The sequence below is a fragment of the Coffea eugenioides genome, chromosome 6, assembly GCF_003713205.1.
Source record: "Coffea eugenioides isolate CCC68of chromosome 6, Ceug_1.0, whole genome shotgun sequence".
NCBI lineage: Eukaryota > Viridiplantae > Streptophyta > Magnoliopsida > Gentianales > Rubiaceae > Coffea > Coffea eugenioides.
The window spans coordinates 31,671,046-31,691,167 of NC_040040.1; the positions used below are offsets into that span (position 1 = coordinate 31,671,046).

A 20,122-nucleotide genomic window follows, 5' to 3' on the forward strand; every position below is an offset into this window, starting at 1 on the left:
GCTCGATACTCAACCTCAGCACTGGATCTAGCAACCACATCTTGTTTTTTATTTTTCCAAGATATTAAGTTGCCACCAACCAGAATACAATAGCCTGTGGTAGAACGACGATCAATAGGTAATCCTGCTCAATCTGCATCAGTGTAACCAATTACTTGCATGTTTCCTTTATCAGTATACAACAATCCTTGGCCAGGTGCTCCTTTGATATATTTGAGAATGCGGGTAGCTGCATTTCAATGAGTATCACACGGGGAATCTAAAAACTGACTGATCACTGAGACAGAAAAAGATATGTCAGGACGTGTTACCGTAAGATAGTTCAACCGTCCCACAAGCCTACGATACTTTCCAGGATCCTTAAGTGGCTCCCCCTGTCCTGGAAATAATTTAATATTGAGATCCATTGGAGTTTCGACAGGCTTAGCATTTGACATGCCTGCCTCCTCCAAAATGTCCAATGCATATTTTCGTTGGCAAATAACAACACCTTCTTTGGATTGGGCAACTTCGATACCCAAGAAATAACGAAGCTTGCCCAAATCTTTCGTCTGGAAATGGCCAAAAAGGTGGTTCTTTAACTGAGCAATTCCATCATGATCCTGTCCAGTGATAATAATATCATCGACATAAACGACCAGATAAATACTACCTGTTGACGGAGAATGACGATAAAACACTGAATGATCAGCCTCACTACGGATCATGCCATATTTTTTGACAACATCACGAAAGCGTCCAAACCAAGCCCGAGGAGATTGTTTGAGACCATAGAGTGCACGTTTTAGTCGACAAACCATTCCACTAGACTTCCCCTGAATAACAAAACCAGGTGGTTGATCCATATAAACTTCCTCCTGCAATGCACCATGAAGGAATGCATTCTTGATGTCTAATTGGTGCAAAGGCCAATGATGAACAGCAGAAAGAGATAAGATGAGACGAACAGAAGACATCTTGGCCACTGGAGAAAAGGTGTCAGTATAATCCAGACCAAAAATTTGAGTATAACCCTTAGCTACTAGACGAGCTTTAAGACGATTAATTTGACCATCCGGACCAACTTTAACAGTATAAATCCAACGACAACCAACAGTTGATTTACCAGGTGGGAGTGGAACCAACTCCCAAGTGGAATTGGAGTGAAGAGCAGCCATTTCATCTATCATTGCCTGACGCCACCCGGAGTGGGACATAGCCTCACCTATAGTTTTAGGAACAGACATGGACGACAAAGAGGACAAAAAGGCATAATAGGATAAAGACACGCGCTGATAATTGAGACAAGTATAATTGGGACATTGATTTCGAGTGGAACGAATACCTTTGCGGACAGCAATGGGTGGGCTAACTGGAGAGGAGATCGTGGTAGGTGAAGAACTTGGAATAGTTTGTGAGGCATCAGGAACATCAGCAGATTCTCCAACACCATTATCTGGAACTGTAGTAGGACAATTCCTTACATTGCGTCTCTTGTAAGTGAGCAATGGTGGTGATGCGGGTGAAGGTAAAGACGCTTTAGGAGGCTGACTAATGTCAGTGTCATGAGTAAGAGGAACAAAATAAGTAGAAACAGGAATATCTTCCGTGATTGTAGAATGCTCAGACTTGTTAGGCTGAAAGAAAGGAGTAGACTCAAAGAACGTAACATCTGCAGAGATGATGTATCGTCTAAGATCAGGAGAAAAACATTTGTACCCTTTTTGTGTTCGAGAGTACCCCAAAAATACACATTTGACAGCACGTGAAGACAGCTTATCTTTTCCAGGAGTGAAATCATGTACAAAACATGTACAGCCAAATGTACGAGGGGAAATAGAAAATAGTGGAGCATTAGGATATACAAAAGAGTAAGGAACTTGATCCTTAAGGACAGATGATGGCATGCGATTAATCAAATAACATGCAGTGAGAATGGCATCCCCCCAAAAACGTAACGGAACATTTGCATGAAGAAGTAAAGTACGTGCTGTTTCAACCAAATGTCTATTTTTCCTTTCAGCAATCCCGTTTTGTTGTGAGGTGTGAGAACATGATGATTGATGAATGATCCCTTTAGACTCCATAAAGGACTTGAAAGAGGTGGAGAAATACTCATGTGCATTATCACTACGTAAGATTTTTATGGAAACACCAAATTGTGTTTGAATTTCAGAGACAAAACTTTGAAAAATAGAAAACACTTCAGATCTATTTTCATAAGAAACACCCAAGTACAACGAGAATAATCATCAATGAAAGTGACAAAATACTGAAAACCTAAAGTAGAAATAACACGACTCGGTCCCCAAATATCAGTATGGACCAAAGAAAATAGAGATTCAGCTCTACTATTAGCCCTTTTCGGAAAATGACTACGAGTGTGTTTTCCAAGCTGACATGATGCACACTCTAAGGAAGACATGGTAATAGATGGCACCATCTTTCGAAACTTATTTAAACTTGGATGACCCAAACGACTATGGATTAGCAGAGGATCATCTACGGTAGAACAAGATACTGGTGTTGGTAAAGACAGATGGTAAAGTCCCTGAGACTCACGCCCTGTGCCAATCGTCCGCCCAGTACCTCGATCCTGTAAAATTACAGATTCCTCATCAAATGTAACTAAGCAGTTAAGAGAACGACACAAACGACGAACAGATACTAAACTAAAAGGACAATTGGGTATAAAAAGAACAGAATCGAGAGGCACAGAAGGTAGAGGGTTAGCCTTGCCAATCCCTTTAGCTTGGGTTTGTGATCCATCAGCAAGAGTAATATTGGGTAGAGAAGTAGAACTATGGAGTGAAGAGAAAAGTTGTGGATTACCAGAAATATGATCTGTGGCAGCAGAATCTAAAACCCATGGGCCAAGAGATGGAGATTGAGAGACACATGCGCTAACATTACTAGTGTGTACAACTGAGGCAGTAGGTGTGGAAGACTGTTTGGCTGTAAACCATTTCACAAAATCTTCATACTCGGGCTTGAGAGTTGGTTCTGAACTTGCGCAAGGTTCGGATTGAACAATATTCGCCACTTGTTGGGGAGGACGTCCATGCAAGAGCCAACACCGATCTTCTGTGTGGCCAACCTTTTTACAATAGTCACAGTAGGGTCGATTTTTGTTACCATTATAACCACCTCGACCACGGCCACGTCCACGACCTCCTCTTTGGCTGGATTGAGATGCCAAAGCTGATGAATCAACAACGATAGTCTCCGAAGATGATTTTGATTCATCCGGGAGCCGTAACAGCCGTGAAAAAGCTTGAGACAAAGTAGGAATTGTGGGGCTAGCAAGAATCTGATCACGAATGGTAGAATATTCTGTAGGTAATCCAAAGAGAGCCAAAAGCATAAAAAATGTACCTCGCTGAGAGAGTTGTTCCTGCTGAGTTGCGGCAGGGGGTAGCAACTCATTGAAATCGGAAAGGACCCCTTGAATTCTGCCTAAGTAAGAGCTCATAGGCATATCAAGTTTTCGAGGTGCAATGAGACTCATCAAATCAGAACAAACAGCATAAACACGAGATATATCATTAGTGTATAATGCTTTGGCCTGCTCCCAAACACTAAAGCAAGTCTTATGTGGACGGAAAATTTGCTTTAGTGAAGAATCAATGGTCTGCCAAAGCATGCTACACAATTGAGCATCGATTCGCTCTCACTTGGATGGATCAGTCATAGTATCATCAGGTTTAGTAGTAAGATGATCTTTATATCCTTGTCCCATAAACCATAGCTCAACGTCAGCAGCCCAAGTAGAGTAGTTACTGCCTTTTAGTTTTTCGGTAGTAATAATAGTAGAACCAGTAATAGATGGATTGGCCATGAGAGGAGTTGTGGATTTAGATGTAGATGTTATAGATGTATCGGATGTAGACATAATGATATTGGGTTAAAAAAAAATTCACCGAGTAAAATCACCGGGTGGGATGATTCGAAAACGAATTTCTTTTTCTTACTGGCTCTGATACCATGTAAGAGAAGAAGCAAGAGAGGAAGATGTTTTGAGATAACATTTGTTCTCATATTTGTGTGAGTAGTACAACTGACATATATATACAAGATTGAAATAATCTAGATCCTAAAATCAAGCTATCAAGATCCTAAAATCAAGCTAGAATAATTAGCTATCTACTTCCTGTAATTAGACTAGGATAATCAGGCTAATAATCAGGCTATCTAATCCCTATAATTGATGTATAATATATCACACGTATCTAGGTATATTCAACATAAACCTAAAAAATGAAAAAATTAATTGCAGCATGTATTTGTCAAAAATTTTGATCAACTTATTAGAATTTTTAACAAGCAACCTATGTCCTAGAACCGAACTTCATTGACATACAAATGGGAGCCACCAAGAAACCTTCTAATATTAGTTCTTTGAATTACGTATGGAGTGAAAATTTGAGTGCCTAATAAACCAAGTATGCAATAATTAAATTCTGGGTTTTAAAACCAAAATAGAGACCATTTCAAATGTAAATAAAGTCTATGTTTCATAGATTTATTTTGACATTCATCAAGCGTATAAACTCTCATTTAAAATTCAAGCATATAAACTCTTAACATAACCATCTTTAGCAATAAAAAAGATGTAAAAGGAAATGAACAAATTCATCATTTACATTCCATAGTAATTTGATTCATGCATTGACGAATTCATCATTCACCCAGTCCTAATTATAAGACAAATCAGCCATTTCGAAAAAAAAATTACTTTAACAGTGCAAGTTCATAAAGATCCTACTGAATACTGATACTCCAAAAGATCAGTTCAAACCAAGAGAAATTGCAAACTCCAAGCAGCTAGTTATAGTACATAGTTCCGGCAGTCCTAATTAAAGCTTAACAATGAAAAAACCAATCGGCTTCTTCTTTGAACAAAAACAAAAACAAAAGAAAAAAACCATTTGCAAATCGGTACATAGGACATTAGGATGTGTGGAATAGCTTAATAAACCACCTGTTCATTCATTTTTTCCATAGAAAGAGAAAAAAACAAAATAAAAATTGGAGATAACTACGGGCTCCAAGGCATCTTCTTCTGTTCCAGATGATAGCATCTGAAAACGTACCTCATTCACTGGCTAATGGATGTAGCATCAATGTAATGGTCTCCATTTTGCAGCTTTCCAGTGACTTCAAATTTCTAGCGATAGCTTTCGGTGTCGAGGCTGTAAGATAAAGCAAAATTGCAGACCTTCCCTACAATTCGTACCTCCTCTTGATGGATTCTGCACTTCCACATATTTGAATGATGGATTTGGGATGGATTTTGGGTTCAATTTGCAGTTCCCAATTTTGTTCATGTCTTAGGGTTTTCTAATTTTGGGGTTTAAAAATGTGCCAATGAAGTTCTTCGCCTTTCAATTGTGAGCTCTTTTTTATTGATTGAAAGAACAAGGGTCTCGCATTTCTCAAATGCAAGGTATGCCTTTTTTTTTTAATTTTAATACGCTAATTTGTATTTGCCAAATACGAACTTAGCTTAGTTTATATTCAACAAATGCAAACACCCTTGTCATAGAAATGGCTTCACAAATAGTCCCTGCAGAAACACTTTTTTTTCATAATAATTTATAAATTTATTTGCTTCGTAGACCCCAAAAACAATATATTTTATCTCATATTACATGTATTAAAACGTGCCATCTAGTTGACCATTAATCTATTGCAAAGATAGGTAGAATACATGTTTTTGAAGCAAAAGGTAATTTTTCCCTTTTATTGCAAGGCTGTGAACGGATATAACCATTTTTTGGATCAAAAGAAGAGTCAGATTACCTCAAATTTGTCCAAACATTGAGAACGTTTAATTAATACAATGAAAAAGTTTGGCATGAAAGAACACTCGAGGAAACAAATGTTACCATGAATGTTTCAACCATTTTTTTTTTGTCAATCATCATATCACACTCCGAAAATAAAATAATAACATTCAGTTGAATTATGATTGCCTTTTCTTTCTTGTTCCTAGATATCTCATTCGTACACATCTTCTCTTTGTTTCCCAGATCTCTATTGAGTTACATACAGAGTTCAAAAAGGTCAAATCTCATCATCATGATTGAGTTGCAAAAACTTCTAGATAGGTATCCTACATTTAAACCAAATTCTTTTTGGTTAAAAAATAGGGTTAATTGCACTTTATCCCCTTTAAGTATGGGTCATTTATCAATTTACCCCCAACATTTATTTTTTCACAGTTTACCCCCTCCGTTAGTCCAGCTCATCAATTGCACCGTTAAAAACTTCAAGATGCCGAAATTGCCATTGGAAGGGAGTCGTTTGTTTTGGTTTACTAAAATGTCCCTCAATGAGTTATAAAAAGGGATGTCTGATGCTTTTTAGCCTATATTTTTCTCTTTCATGCTTCCATCCAATTGCAGCCTATTTTTTCTCTTTCATTTCAAGAGATTCAATAGCTCCTAAAATTTTTCTTTGTCAACCAAAAGTATCATAAAAATGTCACAAAGTGTTTCAAATAACATTGAAAGATCGCTCCAAAAAATGTGTGGATGTGGTTAAGAGGCACCATTATGCACCTCTTGGACACTTGAAAATCTGGGAAGAAGATTTTACTACTGCTCAAATTACAATATTAGAATTTTTCATTAATAATATGTTATTATTGTCTTTAATTTTGCTCTATACATGAATAAGTCGAAAAGAGTTTTAGACCGCTATATTTTCTTTTTATTCAGAACCGTCATGCATGTGGACACTTTTCATGGGTAGATAGAGGAGAGAGAAAAGATGGAGGAAAAAGTGGCTAATAGAGGAGAACTAGGAGGTATAAAACGCGCGATGCGCGTAGGTAATTAAAGATAATATGCCCTGCCAAATATGCTAAATATGCGTGGGTAATAGTGCTTTGTGTTCCCAATCGAATATAAAAAAAATGTTGAAATTATAAGTTTGATTACACTAATCGTTGGAAGATGAACATGGAGTGTGCAAAGCATACATTATTTAAGAGACTGGAATAATCTGTCAAATATGTAGATTAAGGGAGCAATTAAATTTCGGTGCATTGTTCTTTTATCCAGCATGGTATGCAAATTTTTTTTTTTTTTTGTATCTAAATTTAGAGTTAAAAGAGAAAATCAATTTACTTGATATTCAAATTGAGAACGGTTGAATAAGAGTTCATTTAAGAGGATCACTAACTAATGAAACCGAAATGAATAACATTTTGAGTGTGTAAATTTTTAAGTTCAACCCAATCTTATGCTAATTTCAGATTTGCGTAAAAAATGTCAAGCTACTTAAGTTTGAATTAATAAAATTATATTTGAGTTTGATTCAATAATGAATAAGCTTAATTTTAAAATTGGTAAGATAAGAAACTCCTTAGACTGGATTCAAATGGATTAGATCCAGGAGTTTATAGTGCAATATGTTCAAAATTGAAATTTAAGATGGAAAATTAGAATCGAGTATACGTTATTAGGCGAATGCACAACGGAATTAGTCCTTTAAATTTGAATCAATACTCAAAGTCTTAAGGGTTTGTATAACATTTATTGGCAAGATTTAAAATGAATGTGCTTAGATTTTTTACCCTTGTCAAAAACAAAAATCATAGAAGGATAACAAAGTCAAAGTTGGACCTTGTTAAATTTTTTTGGTTTGAATTCTATAACTAATCCAAGCTTGAAGATAAGCTCACTTACTGATTGAATATCAGTTAATCAGGTTTAAAAATACTTTTTTTTTGTTTATAATTCTTTGGGAACAAAGTACTTCAGTATTTCAAATTATTGTTTTAGCTGTAAAATTTGGAAAAGAAGACTGATTTTTTGGTGCGGATAATCAGAAAAATTACTGTTTCCAAAGTGCTATAAACTTCAAGGTAATGCAAAGATTTTAAATCTATTGCACTACATAAACACGACAACGATTCTGATTATGTAACTGGCTAGTGAATTGGATACGAAAAGCAAAAACTATAAACAGAAACTTAGTAGCTTGCAGGCTAAAGCTTTATAAGCAGATGCTACACCTTTTTGGATTCATAACCTTTGTCTTCTGATGAACTTGAAAAAAGTAAATGAAAGCAATTAAAACTAATCTATTGCCGCAGAAATAGTTGTAGCAAAGACAGATATATTTTTTGAAGAAGATACTACTTGGGAAAATAGAGCATAACCTTACATTGCATATTAACAGAAGCATTAAAACATCGAAAAGTGCTGATATATTAAAATGGCAGATCATTGATACATTACTGAAATGCGCGTCATTAATTATGGCCTAATTGACCTGAAGCTGAAAGTTAAAATGCCATGGATACATTTTTTCGATGCCTTTTCGATTGAATACAACAACAGCAAAGGAGTTGTGTGATTGGGGAAGAAAGAGCAATAACTCTCCTGGACGAAGAGAATGTTCAGTCACAAAGTTGTTCCAGTTCTGGTGAAAAGATCTTTGCTTCATGCCGATGGCATAACTTTTGTATCCACTGGTGAGAATAATTGTTGGTGTTCTGTTCTCATTAAGCTGGATATCAGCATACTGTGGAAGTTCCTGTTGACAACAGGTATGCATTCTTAGCTGGCATACTGGACAATGGAGCTGAGAATATATTGTATAGAAAACAATTATTTACCAAGCTGTATTTAGATTGAGGAGTGTAAAACTGGTAGAACGAAACAAATGATGACCAATCATGCTTGAAAAATTGATTTATGCATGATGTGATAGTAGTTAAATTGACCTGTGGAGCTGTATCATCTGTACATGTTGAAAGAAGGTGTAAGTGTAAGCGTTATCAGTAAAGTAAATAAACAAAGTATAGTTAAATAGGAAGGTTAACCTTCAACATTGAGATTAATGCTTGGTAACATAGGCAAAGGAAGCGTCCATGGCATGAGAATATGTGACTGTGAAGTACAAAAAGCCATAGTATCATAGGATAAATTGCCTTTGATTCGCAGGAAAAGCATATTAGCTTCATCAATCAGATTTTGAGCACAATAAGTTTCCCAGCCTTCCGCAAAACACCTGTCTTTGATTTTTATTTCCCAGCAGCGAAGACCATGATATAATTTAATGGTTATACCATCTTGAAATCCCATTGAATTAAATACAGTTGCTGAAATCTCCTATAAAGGACAAATACAAATAAGGTTGCTTATTATGCCAAGAAGAAGGAAAGAAAGAGATTATGTTGTCATTGACTAACTTGTTTGGTTTTACTTGAACAAAAAAGAACATAACACCATGGCTGTCCTGTTGGTACGTCCTGAGAACCAAGGGCAATTGTATCTAGCAAAAAAGTTAAAGCATAAGATGTAGGAAATATATAACAAAGAAACAATATACATAAGTATAAAAGAGGAAATGAAAGTATACCTGCATCTGTAAAAGCTTCAGGAGAAAGAGTGGTTATAGTATGCAACCACTGGGCAACTGAATCGAAAGAATAAAAAGATGGTTCACCTGTATGTTTTATTAGTTGTGGATAGCTTTCCATGAAATTGTTTTTGATGTAATAGATGGTTTGTTCTTCAGAAGTTTTAACCATCGTTGCTGCATGAATTTTTGTTTTATCAAACATACAGAGGAAGAATCTAGTCTTATTTCCTTGAGGAACTGCCAACCATTTCTTGAAGGGATTTTTTGGTTTAGTCATTACTAATTGGAAAGGCAGAAAAGGAAGGAACTATGAAATAACAAAACTTTAGTATTAGAATAAGAGCTATGGGACTAATAGGAAAAACTGGTATTGCAAAGGAAACCTGTTCGTATGTTTATATAGTGAAAAACTATGAAAAAGCTGTCTGTATTTAATCGCTGAACATTAAAATGGTAGTAAATATGGTAGGTGAATGGAAGTAATAACCAAGAAAGCTGCATAAGGATAATAAATTTCTACTGCGAAATTGATGCTAACTGTGTTCAATTCTACAGTTCATGACCTGTTGCTCTACTGGCAATTACCCAATGCTAGTTAGTATATAAAGTCAATGGCAGAGATTTATATAAAACAGCTGGAAATTTCTAAAAATAGTGCATCACTAATTACGCAAAAGGTGACAAGCATCCAGATGATCTTCCTGTATAGGAAAGCATCAGAGAAGTACGTGATGAACTCAATGAGCCACTGCAATACTATGCAGAAAATGGAGTAAAAAAAATAGGTAGCTTTACTCTGACACACATTAACTTAGGAAAAATAAATTCTAACAGGCCTAAATAGGAGACTATTTTCTCAGGAAACTCAGCACAGCATACTTAATTATAAAATTACTGTTGCATCATAAACATAATGAGTTAAGGATTTCGAGAATAGAGTTAAAGCTGCAATACAATTTGCCAAACGCAACTGATAAGTATTCAGTTGCTTAATCAGTTTAACGCCAATTTCGAGAATAGAGTTTAAGCTGCAATACAATCATTTGCTTCGCTTCTTCTTTGCAGCAGATTCTTCAGATCCACTAAATGTTTCGAGAAGAGAGCGGCGTGTTTTCGATGATGACTCTGTTTTTTCTGCAAAAGAAAGTTATGAACGAAGTAAAACGATCAGGTTAAAACTTAAATAGCAGTGCCTTGATTTTCATCGATTTCATAAAGAAAGTTAAATAATTATGTTAAGGAACATGAAACTATTATCTTAGGAAAATCAGACTGCATAATAAACAGAAGGAAGTATATACCTGGAGATAAATGCGCAGAGGCTGTGCTTTCAGGGGCACTGTTCTGAACTTTTGAGGCGACAGGTGATTGGCATCTGAATGAGGTATTTTCAGCATTGTCTTCAAAATAGTATGCAACAGTGTAACGCTGGTATGATCCATCATTTTTTGTGTTCCCTGGTTTGAGCTGCACTATGAACATCTTACTCTTTAATTCTTCATGGAGTTTGTTTAATGGTAGCTCCTCATTCTGTAAATCAATGCTGGGTTTAGAAAACTTTATCATATAGGCATCAGTCACAGAATCTTTTGAGTAAGTAAAGAGAATGCGTATTCAAACCCTATTGAAGTAATCCATTGCTTGTAAGGCAGTAAATCCAAGCAAAGTCTCAGCTTGTTCACCGAAAATGGATGCAGTTATCGTGTCAGTGTGATCAGTAAGGTCAATATCAAAACGACATCTGCAATTGATGTAAATAACAAAAGAAATGAATATATGTGTAGAATATTAAGTAAGTCAAGAAAGGTTTATTAACCACAATAAGCATCTTTCCTTGGTTGAGCAGACTGCTTTTCATTGCAATGGTTGCAGGTGTAGGTGCATCCATAGTCAGCATCAGTTAGCCGTCGGCATTTCACACATGCCATATAGTAATATTTTTGTAAGATGTGCTCAAAAGAAAACATACACTTGACCCAGGAAACCTTTTAGGGAAAAAACAATGTCAATTGATGTATAACAAATATAAGAGTCTAATTGAAAACATATTTGAAAAAAATGTAAAAGGCAGTAGATACTTGCCTTTTCCGTTGGAAGAACATCTGTTATAGTACTTAGTTTGTGTTGGGGGCCATAAAACATTTTAGGAGACTGGTTAGTATATGGTTTCTCATTGCTGACAACAAGCAGTTCCTTTTCATTTCTGCATGCCCTGTATATACAAAATAGAAGGGAACAAGATAAATCAATGCTAAGTTAGAAGTCCTAACTGAGAACATAAAAATGCATTTATATAACAATAATCACCAATTTTTCAACGTTCTTGCATCTCTTATAGGTGGATCAACAATAACAACCGAATCATTCCTTGTTGAGAGTGATATTCCTGTTCCAAGAATAACACTGACATGATTTCAGCTGATAAAGAAACTGCAATTAACAAGCTTGCAGCAGAAATGATTTAGCTATTTAAATTACCGTTGTAAGTAACAACTTTAAGCCTACGACATAAAATGACTGGATGCTTGTTGCTTTGATCAGTAATTAGCTTGCCTTCATTCTCAACAAATGCATTCCACAGAGATAACACAGTAGGAATCATCCTAATATTCAAGCATCAGATTAACAAACATTTGTCAGAGAGACTGTTTAAATAATTCTTTTATTAACCTGAAAGATTATAAAACTTAGATGAATGACATACTCTTCATTCACAATGAGAAATCTCTGCACAAATGACTCCTTTAAGTCTTTTTTAATTGGTACAACAGGCATTGAATCAACAACTACTGCCATAATGTCTAGCAAATATAGGTAAGGATTAAGTTAACAGATGAATTAAAGTTCATATAATGACTGAATTACAATTAAATAAAACCATAAATGATGCTCACCAACAGCATGAGATTTCGAATCAGCATAAAGGGGCAAGTCTTTAAAGCTCGCAGCAGTAAACTGAGACGGTAAAAGATCAGTTGCTTGTTCATCTAATTCTTCAACAACAGTTCGTGTACTTATCAGCCATTGAATTGTAAGACCATTAGTCTGATACTTTTCCTCAATTTCTCTAACATCAGCATTTGATATAAGATACTTTTTGAAAACATGGAATTTTGGTCCCATCTTTTCGACAGCAGTATTGAACATTATTCCCTCAACTCTTGATCCCTGACATTACATTAACAGATCTATTTGAATTTATAGCTCTATTGAACTAAAAAGAAATCAGAAAAAATAGCTTGCTATACAGTATGTTCATACCTTTGAATCAGCAAGCACAACTTTTTGATATCTGGTGGGAGAATGCTTGGAGGTAGCCACATGAATCTTTTCCTCAACAGTTACATGGGCTGACCATCCCTTCATTCTTGGCTTGATATCATCAATGCATAGCAAATTAACCATTCTTTCGAAAAGCAAAATAAAAAGATCAGACTGATAAAAAGGATTCAGCAAAGAACAATAGAGAAATATAAAGTATTAAATACCTAAAAAAGCATTAATATACATATTACATAATTGAATAAGAACTACTGCTTAGATAATTCATGAAATATCAGACTGATAAAAAAGATTCGGCAAAGAACAACAGAGAAATATGAAGCATAAAATAGCTATTAAACCAGTAATATGGATACTACATATCTGAACAAAAAACTACTGCTTAGATAATTCAAGAACTTCATGAAAGACAATATTTCTAGTTCTGAACTCAGTAACCATGTCATGAAAAGTTGCTGGTATTATCAACACTTTCACTGCAGCTGAAGTTTTTGCTCGAGAAAGGGCAACATATAACTGCCCGTGAGAGAAAACGGGCTCGCGCAAATATATTCCGACATAATCCAGAGTCTGTCCCTGAGACTTGTTAATTGTCATTGCAAAACATAATTTGACAGGAAATTGAGTTCTTTTGAAAGGGATTCCATTTTTTTCGCTGTCAGAGGATTGAAGAGGAATCTTTGGCAAGAAAACTTGTTTCCCACGGTGCTGCCCTACTGCTATTTCAGCACAAATGGTATTCTGTCGCAGTTCCTTGCATATTAGTCTGGTACCATTACAAAGACCTTCTGTTGGGTTCAAGTTCCTCACAAGAATTAGCGGACAGTTTTTCTTCAAAATCAACTTATGAGGAGGCAATCCCTTCGGGTTGAGAGAATTAAGCAAGTCTTCATAGTCACCTTGATCCCTTTCGTTAAGAGTCCTGTCAGTACTTGTATAAACATGCGGTTCTCCAGGAAACCTATCAATGATAGTCTGATTGACATCATCAACAGCACTATTTGTTGCCGATAGAATACAACGGTTGATCATTTGATATGGATCCAAGGAATACACGTTTAGGTCACTGAATACAGTTTGTATTAACCTGATTATTAAAGTACATAGTTATCAGTTAGTAAGAGGGATCTTGAACTAAGAAATAGACCTTAGAAGCTTAAAAAGAATTTGTAAAGTAATTTGTTATATATATAGCAAATGTGATAAAAATGTGTATGTTAAATATGTTTACCTGGTAAGAGCAGTATCTTTGCCATCATAATGAATCACCATATCTTTACATAAAGATATCTTCCCATCTTCATCTTCTGGTTGACGGCCTTCTCCAATTTGGAGCAAGAATTCAGAAAATGGAGGATCCATAACAGCTCTCATATTCTCTGTTAAAGTAATTTTCTGTAAAGTGCTCCACAGAGGCGAATTAACAAAGCTTGCTTGTACTAAAACATCTCTTGTTGCATTCTGAATGACAGGCAAGGTTTGCCGAAAATCTCCTCCAAAAATTACTACTTTGCCGCCAAAAGGATCACTGCATTCCATAATATCTTTAAGAAGCATATCGAATGCTTCAATCGTTTCTCGTCTAACCATTGAGGCTTCATCCCACAGAATGAGTTTAGACTGGACAATCAATTTAGCAGTAGAACTTTGCTTGCTAATTTGGCATGGTCTAACTTCAGACATATCAAGTGGGATTTTAAAGCGCGAATGCGCTGTTCTTCCTCCAGGAAGAATGGAGGCTGCAACTCCAGACGACGCCACAGCAATGGCTATATAACCTTGGGAGCGCAATGTAGCTAGAAGTGAACGATAAAGAAATGTTTTGCCGGTTCCACCAGGCCCGTCAATGAAAAAACTTTTGGCCTCTGTTGAAAAAATCTGTTTCATAATTGTATCATAAGCAAATTTCTGTCCCATATTTAGCCTTGAAGGCAAGAGCAGATCCTCTTCTGAAAACTGAATGTTTCTTTCTGCCTCAATTTCCTTTGTAATCTGTTGATCCGCTGTAGCTCGAAGATGATGAAAGGCCAAGTGAAAATCATCTACACTCTTACCCATTTGTTCTAGGAATTTATTGATCTCCTCAAGAGCAAACATTCTGATGTAATCAGAATTATTACCAGTTAATGATCTATTCCTTTGAAAATCTCTTGACAGTTCACTTTCATACTTTTCCCACAGGCCTTTTGGATTTGATGGAGAACAGAAAGCTAGCATTATAGCAAATAAGCTTCTAAATGAAGAAGGCATCTGAAAAGTAGCAGCTTCATCAAGAGTATCTTCAATATATGTATCAGATTGAAGTAATCCCATCTCAAAAGCAGCTAATCTGTAGGAACTCATATGAACTCCATTAACAGTTAACAAATCATCAAAGGAAGTAGGTGCACGAACGTGAGTTAAAAGCAGTCTCAAATAATATCGTTCTCCCTCTGTAGGACTAACTGATACTAATCTTCCAATGACTCTTCGCTGCTTTCTTCGAGACCAGCGTTTTTTAGCTGGTTTCCAGACAAAAAACTCAGGAAACTGCTTGTACAAGAGCTTTAGATTCTGAACTTCTTTATTTGTTCGGTTCACATAAAAGTACTCAGTCAGCATTGTTTTTGAGAAGTCGACATCATTCACTAAATCAGCAAGATTAGTTTTCTTATGGAAAGAAATCATTTGCTCTCCAGGTAAATGAACCTGTAATGCATAAACACTTGGCGTCATCTCACTCAATTTAAAGCGGAAAATGCGCCAAAAAGCCTCTGCAGCAGCAACCCAACGACCAGACTGAAAATCTAAAATCTCATCAACATCTTCATGGTTGTTCTCTGAATGGATATGAAAGCTGACACGATCATGCCCTTTATAAACATATTTGTAGAGATATTTGACTAACTTGACAGTTGAGCAGATCTCAACATTCAAATGGCAATCAAATAAAGCAAGCAAGTACGGATTGTATGGCACCACCCATCTATTATCCAACAAATGATTCCTCACTTTAACAGACCGACCATTCATCCTTCTTCTATAGTGAGGATATCCATCCTCTGCATAAGTAGTGTAGTCATTGAAATCCTTTGGATAGTGATTCTTACACATACCATCTTTCATGCATACATCATCTTTTTTTAATGATCCACAAGGACCATGAATCATGTGTTTCATAACTAAAAGATACAAATGGCGCTGTGTAACTGGATCAGGTATTTCAGCAGAGACTATCATGTCATAAGCCTCAGGATTCAGTGGTTTATATTCTGGTTTTAAAATAACTAATATATGAGCATGAGGAAGACCTCTCTTCTGAAACTCAATCACATACACACAAGCAGCGACCTCACCAAAAAATTTTTTTTTTGTAATCTCAGCTTTTAGCAATTCCAACTTCGCTCTAAACACCCGTGTGACCAAATCTGGTCTGTCTTGAGCTTCTTCTCCATATTTTAAATTTTCTTGTATTTCTTTCCACATCGTATTACAAGTAATGGTAATAAATAGATCAGGTTTACCATATCTCTGCACCAAAGACATAGCATCTATATACCTTCGTCTCATGTCCCTTGGACCACCAATAAAAGAAGACGGAAGATAAACCCGACGACCAATCTTACTACCTTCAGACTGCCCAGTAGAGATGCTATCCACTACACCTTTAAGAATTTCAGTTCTTATTTCAGTTTGTTTTTTCCTGTGGTAGTCAAGCCTAGAAGTCTCAATCTTAACATAAATATCAACTGCAAATTGCTGCAATAATCGCCTCGTGTGCAAGATCATTGATCTATCGTCATCTCTAATCTGTAATTTATAGCAATAGTATTCTCTGGCAGAAATAGTTTCTCGTTTGTTTTTCCCTTCCTCAGCAACTATGGAGAGGAAAAAAAAAAGCTAAACAATTAGAAAATTAAAGATTAATTTATATATTGAAATAATGACAGCAAAACAGTTAAGCTAGATCCATAGATCTCAAGTGATAATTATTATGCTATTGAGAAGAAGATAGCTTTCCAAGAATATTAACATGCTAGATCTCATTGCTTGCTCTCTGATATATATATATATATATATAGACATTAGCAACCAACTAAGAAACAATAACATAACACTGTTATATGAATAATAGCAAGCAAGAGGCTATATTATAGGAATGACACTAACATAAAAAATTGACATGAGACGTATAATATAGAACAACAAGGATTCTTGATTTTTGAATTTAGATCTCATAGTATGTCTTGCATTCTTGATTTCTAAATTTTGATTCCCCATCCATTTTTCTGTGCACTCTATTATTGTCTTGTTAAACGATTCCAGAATTCTCTTTCTTTCAACTAATTTATTATATTATTCTGCATTGTCTTCTAAAATGTGCTTTTGCTATTAAATCAATTTACTTGATTGTGTCATACTAAAATAAAAAGTAGACCCTCTTAATGTGGTTTTGGAGTATGCAAAATATATAGGTATCGTCAAGAATAAAACTGACAATTGGCTTCTATCTTGCAAGTTAAAGATTGTCTCAGGTATCTGAAATGGATGACAGTTATGTTAAAGATTTCACTGCATATAAACCTGTTTTTTTTTGTGGCAGGATTGGTTGAATTAGGGGCAAATACAAGTAGTTGTGGAAGATTTACAGTATTAAAGCATTGCATTTATTTTGCTTTCATACATGGGGGGAACGAATTTGCCTTGCTATCAAAGAGAACAAGCATTATTCCTTAGTAAATACTATAAAAGAACTTGAACACGTAAGATCAGAAACCATATACTAATCAGCCTTCTAAGATGTTTATGAGTTTCAAGGAAAAATAACTGCTATAACAGACATTTTGGCTGCAGTAAAGGTAAATACCTACTATTTTTTACATGTTTACTGAATAGGCTTTCATCTAGACTCTAACATCTGTATAGACCAATTAATATCTTTTTTTTTTCCTAAAAGGTCTCGTAAACATCCAAACATAAAATTTCTGGAAATTCAAGACACAATAAAACAGAGTGAATATAAAACCAGAAGCAATGATACCTTCATTTTCCATGTCAATAAGGCCTGCAGCACTTCTGATTTGAGAAACATCAGGAAGAGCATCATCATCAGATTCCTTCCTTTTTCTTTTATGAGGAATGGTCTTTCTTGGAATGCCGTAGTGCCAGCCAGATTCACCTCGTGGGAACAACAGTGGATATTGCAGTGAATCATAGCAAGCAAAATAATGCTGAATCCTATGACTTGAATTTGAATGAGTATACACTTGTATATGTGCACTCTTGTCAAGGCTTTCATTATCTGTCTCAGTCCAAATAGCAGCAACTTCTGAAGAGGTTGGTATGTTATACAGACGCTGATCCAACCCGGGATTGGAATTAAGAAATATATTATGATCGTCTAGATTAGGAAGGTCTTTTAAACTCTTAAAGAACCTAGTGTAAGGATTCTTGTCAAGAATACCCATCAAAAGTTTAAGAGTACTCTCACGCAACCTAGGAGAAACACCAAGTCTTTTTGAGATCTCCTCCTCTTGATCATAGAAATACAACTGAATACCAATAGGTGGGCGATCATTTGGTATTAAACTGTTCAAGAGATGATAGACCTGCCCCTGTACCCGGAAAGTGTAAACTCCCTGGCTATTTTTGGTCAAATTCTTATCATATTTTGCACCAAACGATGTAAATGCAAGATTGTTGTTATAAGTACGAACATTCTTCCGAAAGTTAATGCATTCCTCATCTGTACCAGAATAGAGCCGAAAAAGTTCATAAGGCATAACAGGGATAACAACAGAAACCTCGCCTCCAGAACAGCAAAAACTCGGTGGTTCTAAATGGAATCGCTTAGCACCACAGTGTTCACAGTTGAGTGCATCGGGCAGTATCAATGATTCAGTCGGAATTTTGTTCAGACGATGGTAGCTCCCCTTTTTAGCTTTTTTTCTTTTTCCTAAGTAAATAGATAACTATTAATCCCTCTAAACAAAAAAAAACGTAAAAACAAAACAGGTAATGCAAGCCAGTAGCATTTTAAGCTAGAACAAATTTGTAACATTAATTAAAACCAACCTGTATTTTGAAGCTGAGTATTAACAAGAATTTGTTGTTTACTGCCATCCTTGGAGTTACAAGATGATTCAACATTGATTATACATGCTCCTTCCTCTATAAGGGAATGATTGTGAACTGATACAAGAAGTATAAAAAACATTTTCTATAAGTTTTATTAAAAAAAAGATGGGGAAAAATGGACAGGCAATTATTTCTCTAAAAGCATTATTTTTTTCTAGATGAGTATACCTTCAGGTACATGATGATGATCAATTGAAAGATCAGGTGAAGACAAGGTGCTTGACGATGCCTCGAGGCGTTGTGACATACCATCAAACAGATCAGCTAATTCACTATTACTGATAGCTGATCGTTCCATGCAGCCAGATGAATCAGCAATTAAACTATTGGGAGCTGATGCTGATGGAGATAACCCAGAAGCAGAACCACAAACTTTCTGATTATTCTTAGAATTCCGTACTTTGGAACCAGAACGTGAAGGAACATCAGATGCAACTTTCTTTTGTTTTTTGTCACCAGACAACCCTGTCTTATTTTTCTTTTCTTCTGCTATAGAAAAACATCTAGAGGTTTCAGTAGATTGGATAGAAGTTGCTTTCTTTCGAGCATATGCCTCTCGTCTACGCCTCAACAATTCATCCTTTTTTTCTTTCGGCATATCAGAATAACGCCTACGTTTAATAGCATTAACAAGAACTTGTTTCTTATTGCCATCCTTGGAGGAACAAGATGATCCAACATTGATTATACATGTTCCTTCCTCTATAAGGGATTGATTGTGAACTGATACAAGAATGAGGGAAAAAAATTGTCTATAAGTTTCAGCAAAAAAAAAAGTGTAAAAGAATAGACAGGCAATTATTTCTCTAAAAGCATTATTTTTTCCAGAGGAGTATACCTGTAGGTACAGGATGATGATCAGCCGAAAGAACAGGTGAAGGCAAGGTGCTTGACGATGCCTCAAAGCGTTGTGTCGTACTATCAAACAAATCAGCTAATTCGCTAGTACTGATAACTGATTGTTCCACACAACCAGATGAATCAGCAATTAAACTATTAGCAGTTAATGCTGATGGAGATAATCCAGAAGCAGAACCACAAGGCTTCTGATTATTCTTAGAAGTTCGTACTTCGCAACCAGAATGTGAAGGAACATTACATGCAACTTTCTTTGTTTTTTTTGCACCAGACAACACTGACTTATTTCTCTTTTCTTCTGCTATAGAAGAACATCTAGAGGTCTCAGTAGACTGGACAGTAGTAGCTTTTTTTCGAGCGTATGCCTCTCGTCTACGCCTCAACAATTCATCCTTTTTTTCTTCCGGCATATTAGAATAACGTCTACGTTTAATAGCATTACGGTCCATCAAAGCAATTCAGTCTAGCACTACATAAGTTGTTTAAGAAATTAGGGAACAATTAGCCT

The 20,122-nt window shown here is 35.7% G+C and overlaps 2 protein-coding genes across 2 annotated transcripts; both read right to left on the minus strand.

Moving 5' to 3' along the window:
- Nucleotides 1-10,396: 10,396 nt before the first annotated feature.
- Nucleotides 10,397-12,762, minus strand: LOC113774068 (replication protein A 70 kDa DNA-binding subunit B-like). Its single transcript, XM_027318639.1, has 10 exons — nucleotides 12,619-12,762; nucleotides 12,252-12,525; nucleotides 12,062-12,158; nucleotides 11,836-11,960; nucleotides 11,665-11,743; nucleotides 11,440-11,569; nucleotides 11,206-11,342; nucleotides 10,978-11,098; nucleotides 10,659-10,887; nucleotides 10,397-10,491 (listed from the first exon to the last, which is right to left on the minus strand). The coding sequence occupies exons 1-10, from the start codon at nucleotides 12,760-12,762 to the stop codon at nucleotides 10,397-10,399; spliced, it is 1,431 nt and encodes a 476-aa protein (XP_027174440.1).
- A 252-nt stretch (nucleotides 12,763-13,014) lies between these two features.
- On the minus strand, nucleotides 13,015-20,063 carry LOC113774069. Its single transcript, XM_027318640.1, has 6 exons — nucleotides 19,595-20,063; nucleotides 18,925-19,479; nucleotides 18,694-18,810; nucleotides 17,660-18,574; nucleotides 13,871-16,496; nucleotides 13,015-13,726 (listed from the first exon to the last, which is right to left on the minus strand). The coding sequence occupies exons 1-6, from the start codon at nucleotides 20,061-20,063 to the stop codon at nucleotides 13,015-13,017; spliced, it is 5,394 nt and encodes a 1,797-aa protein (XP_027174441.1).
- Between the last annotated feature and the right edge of the window lie 59 nt (nucleotides 20,064-20,122).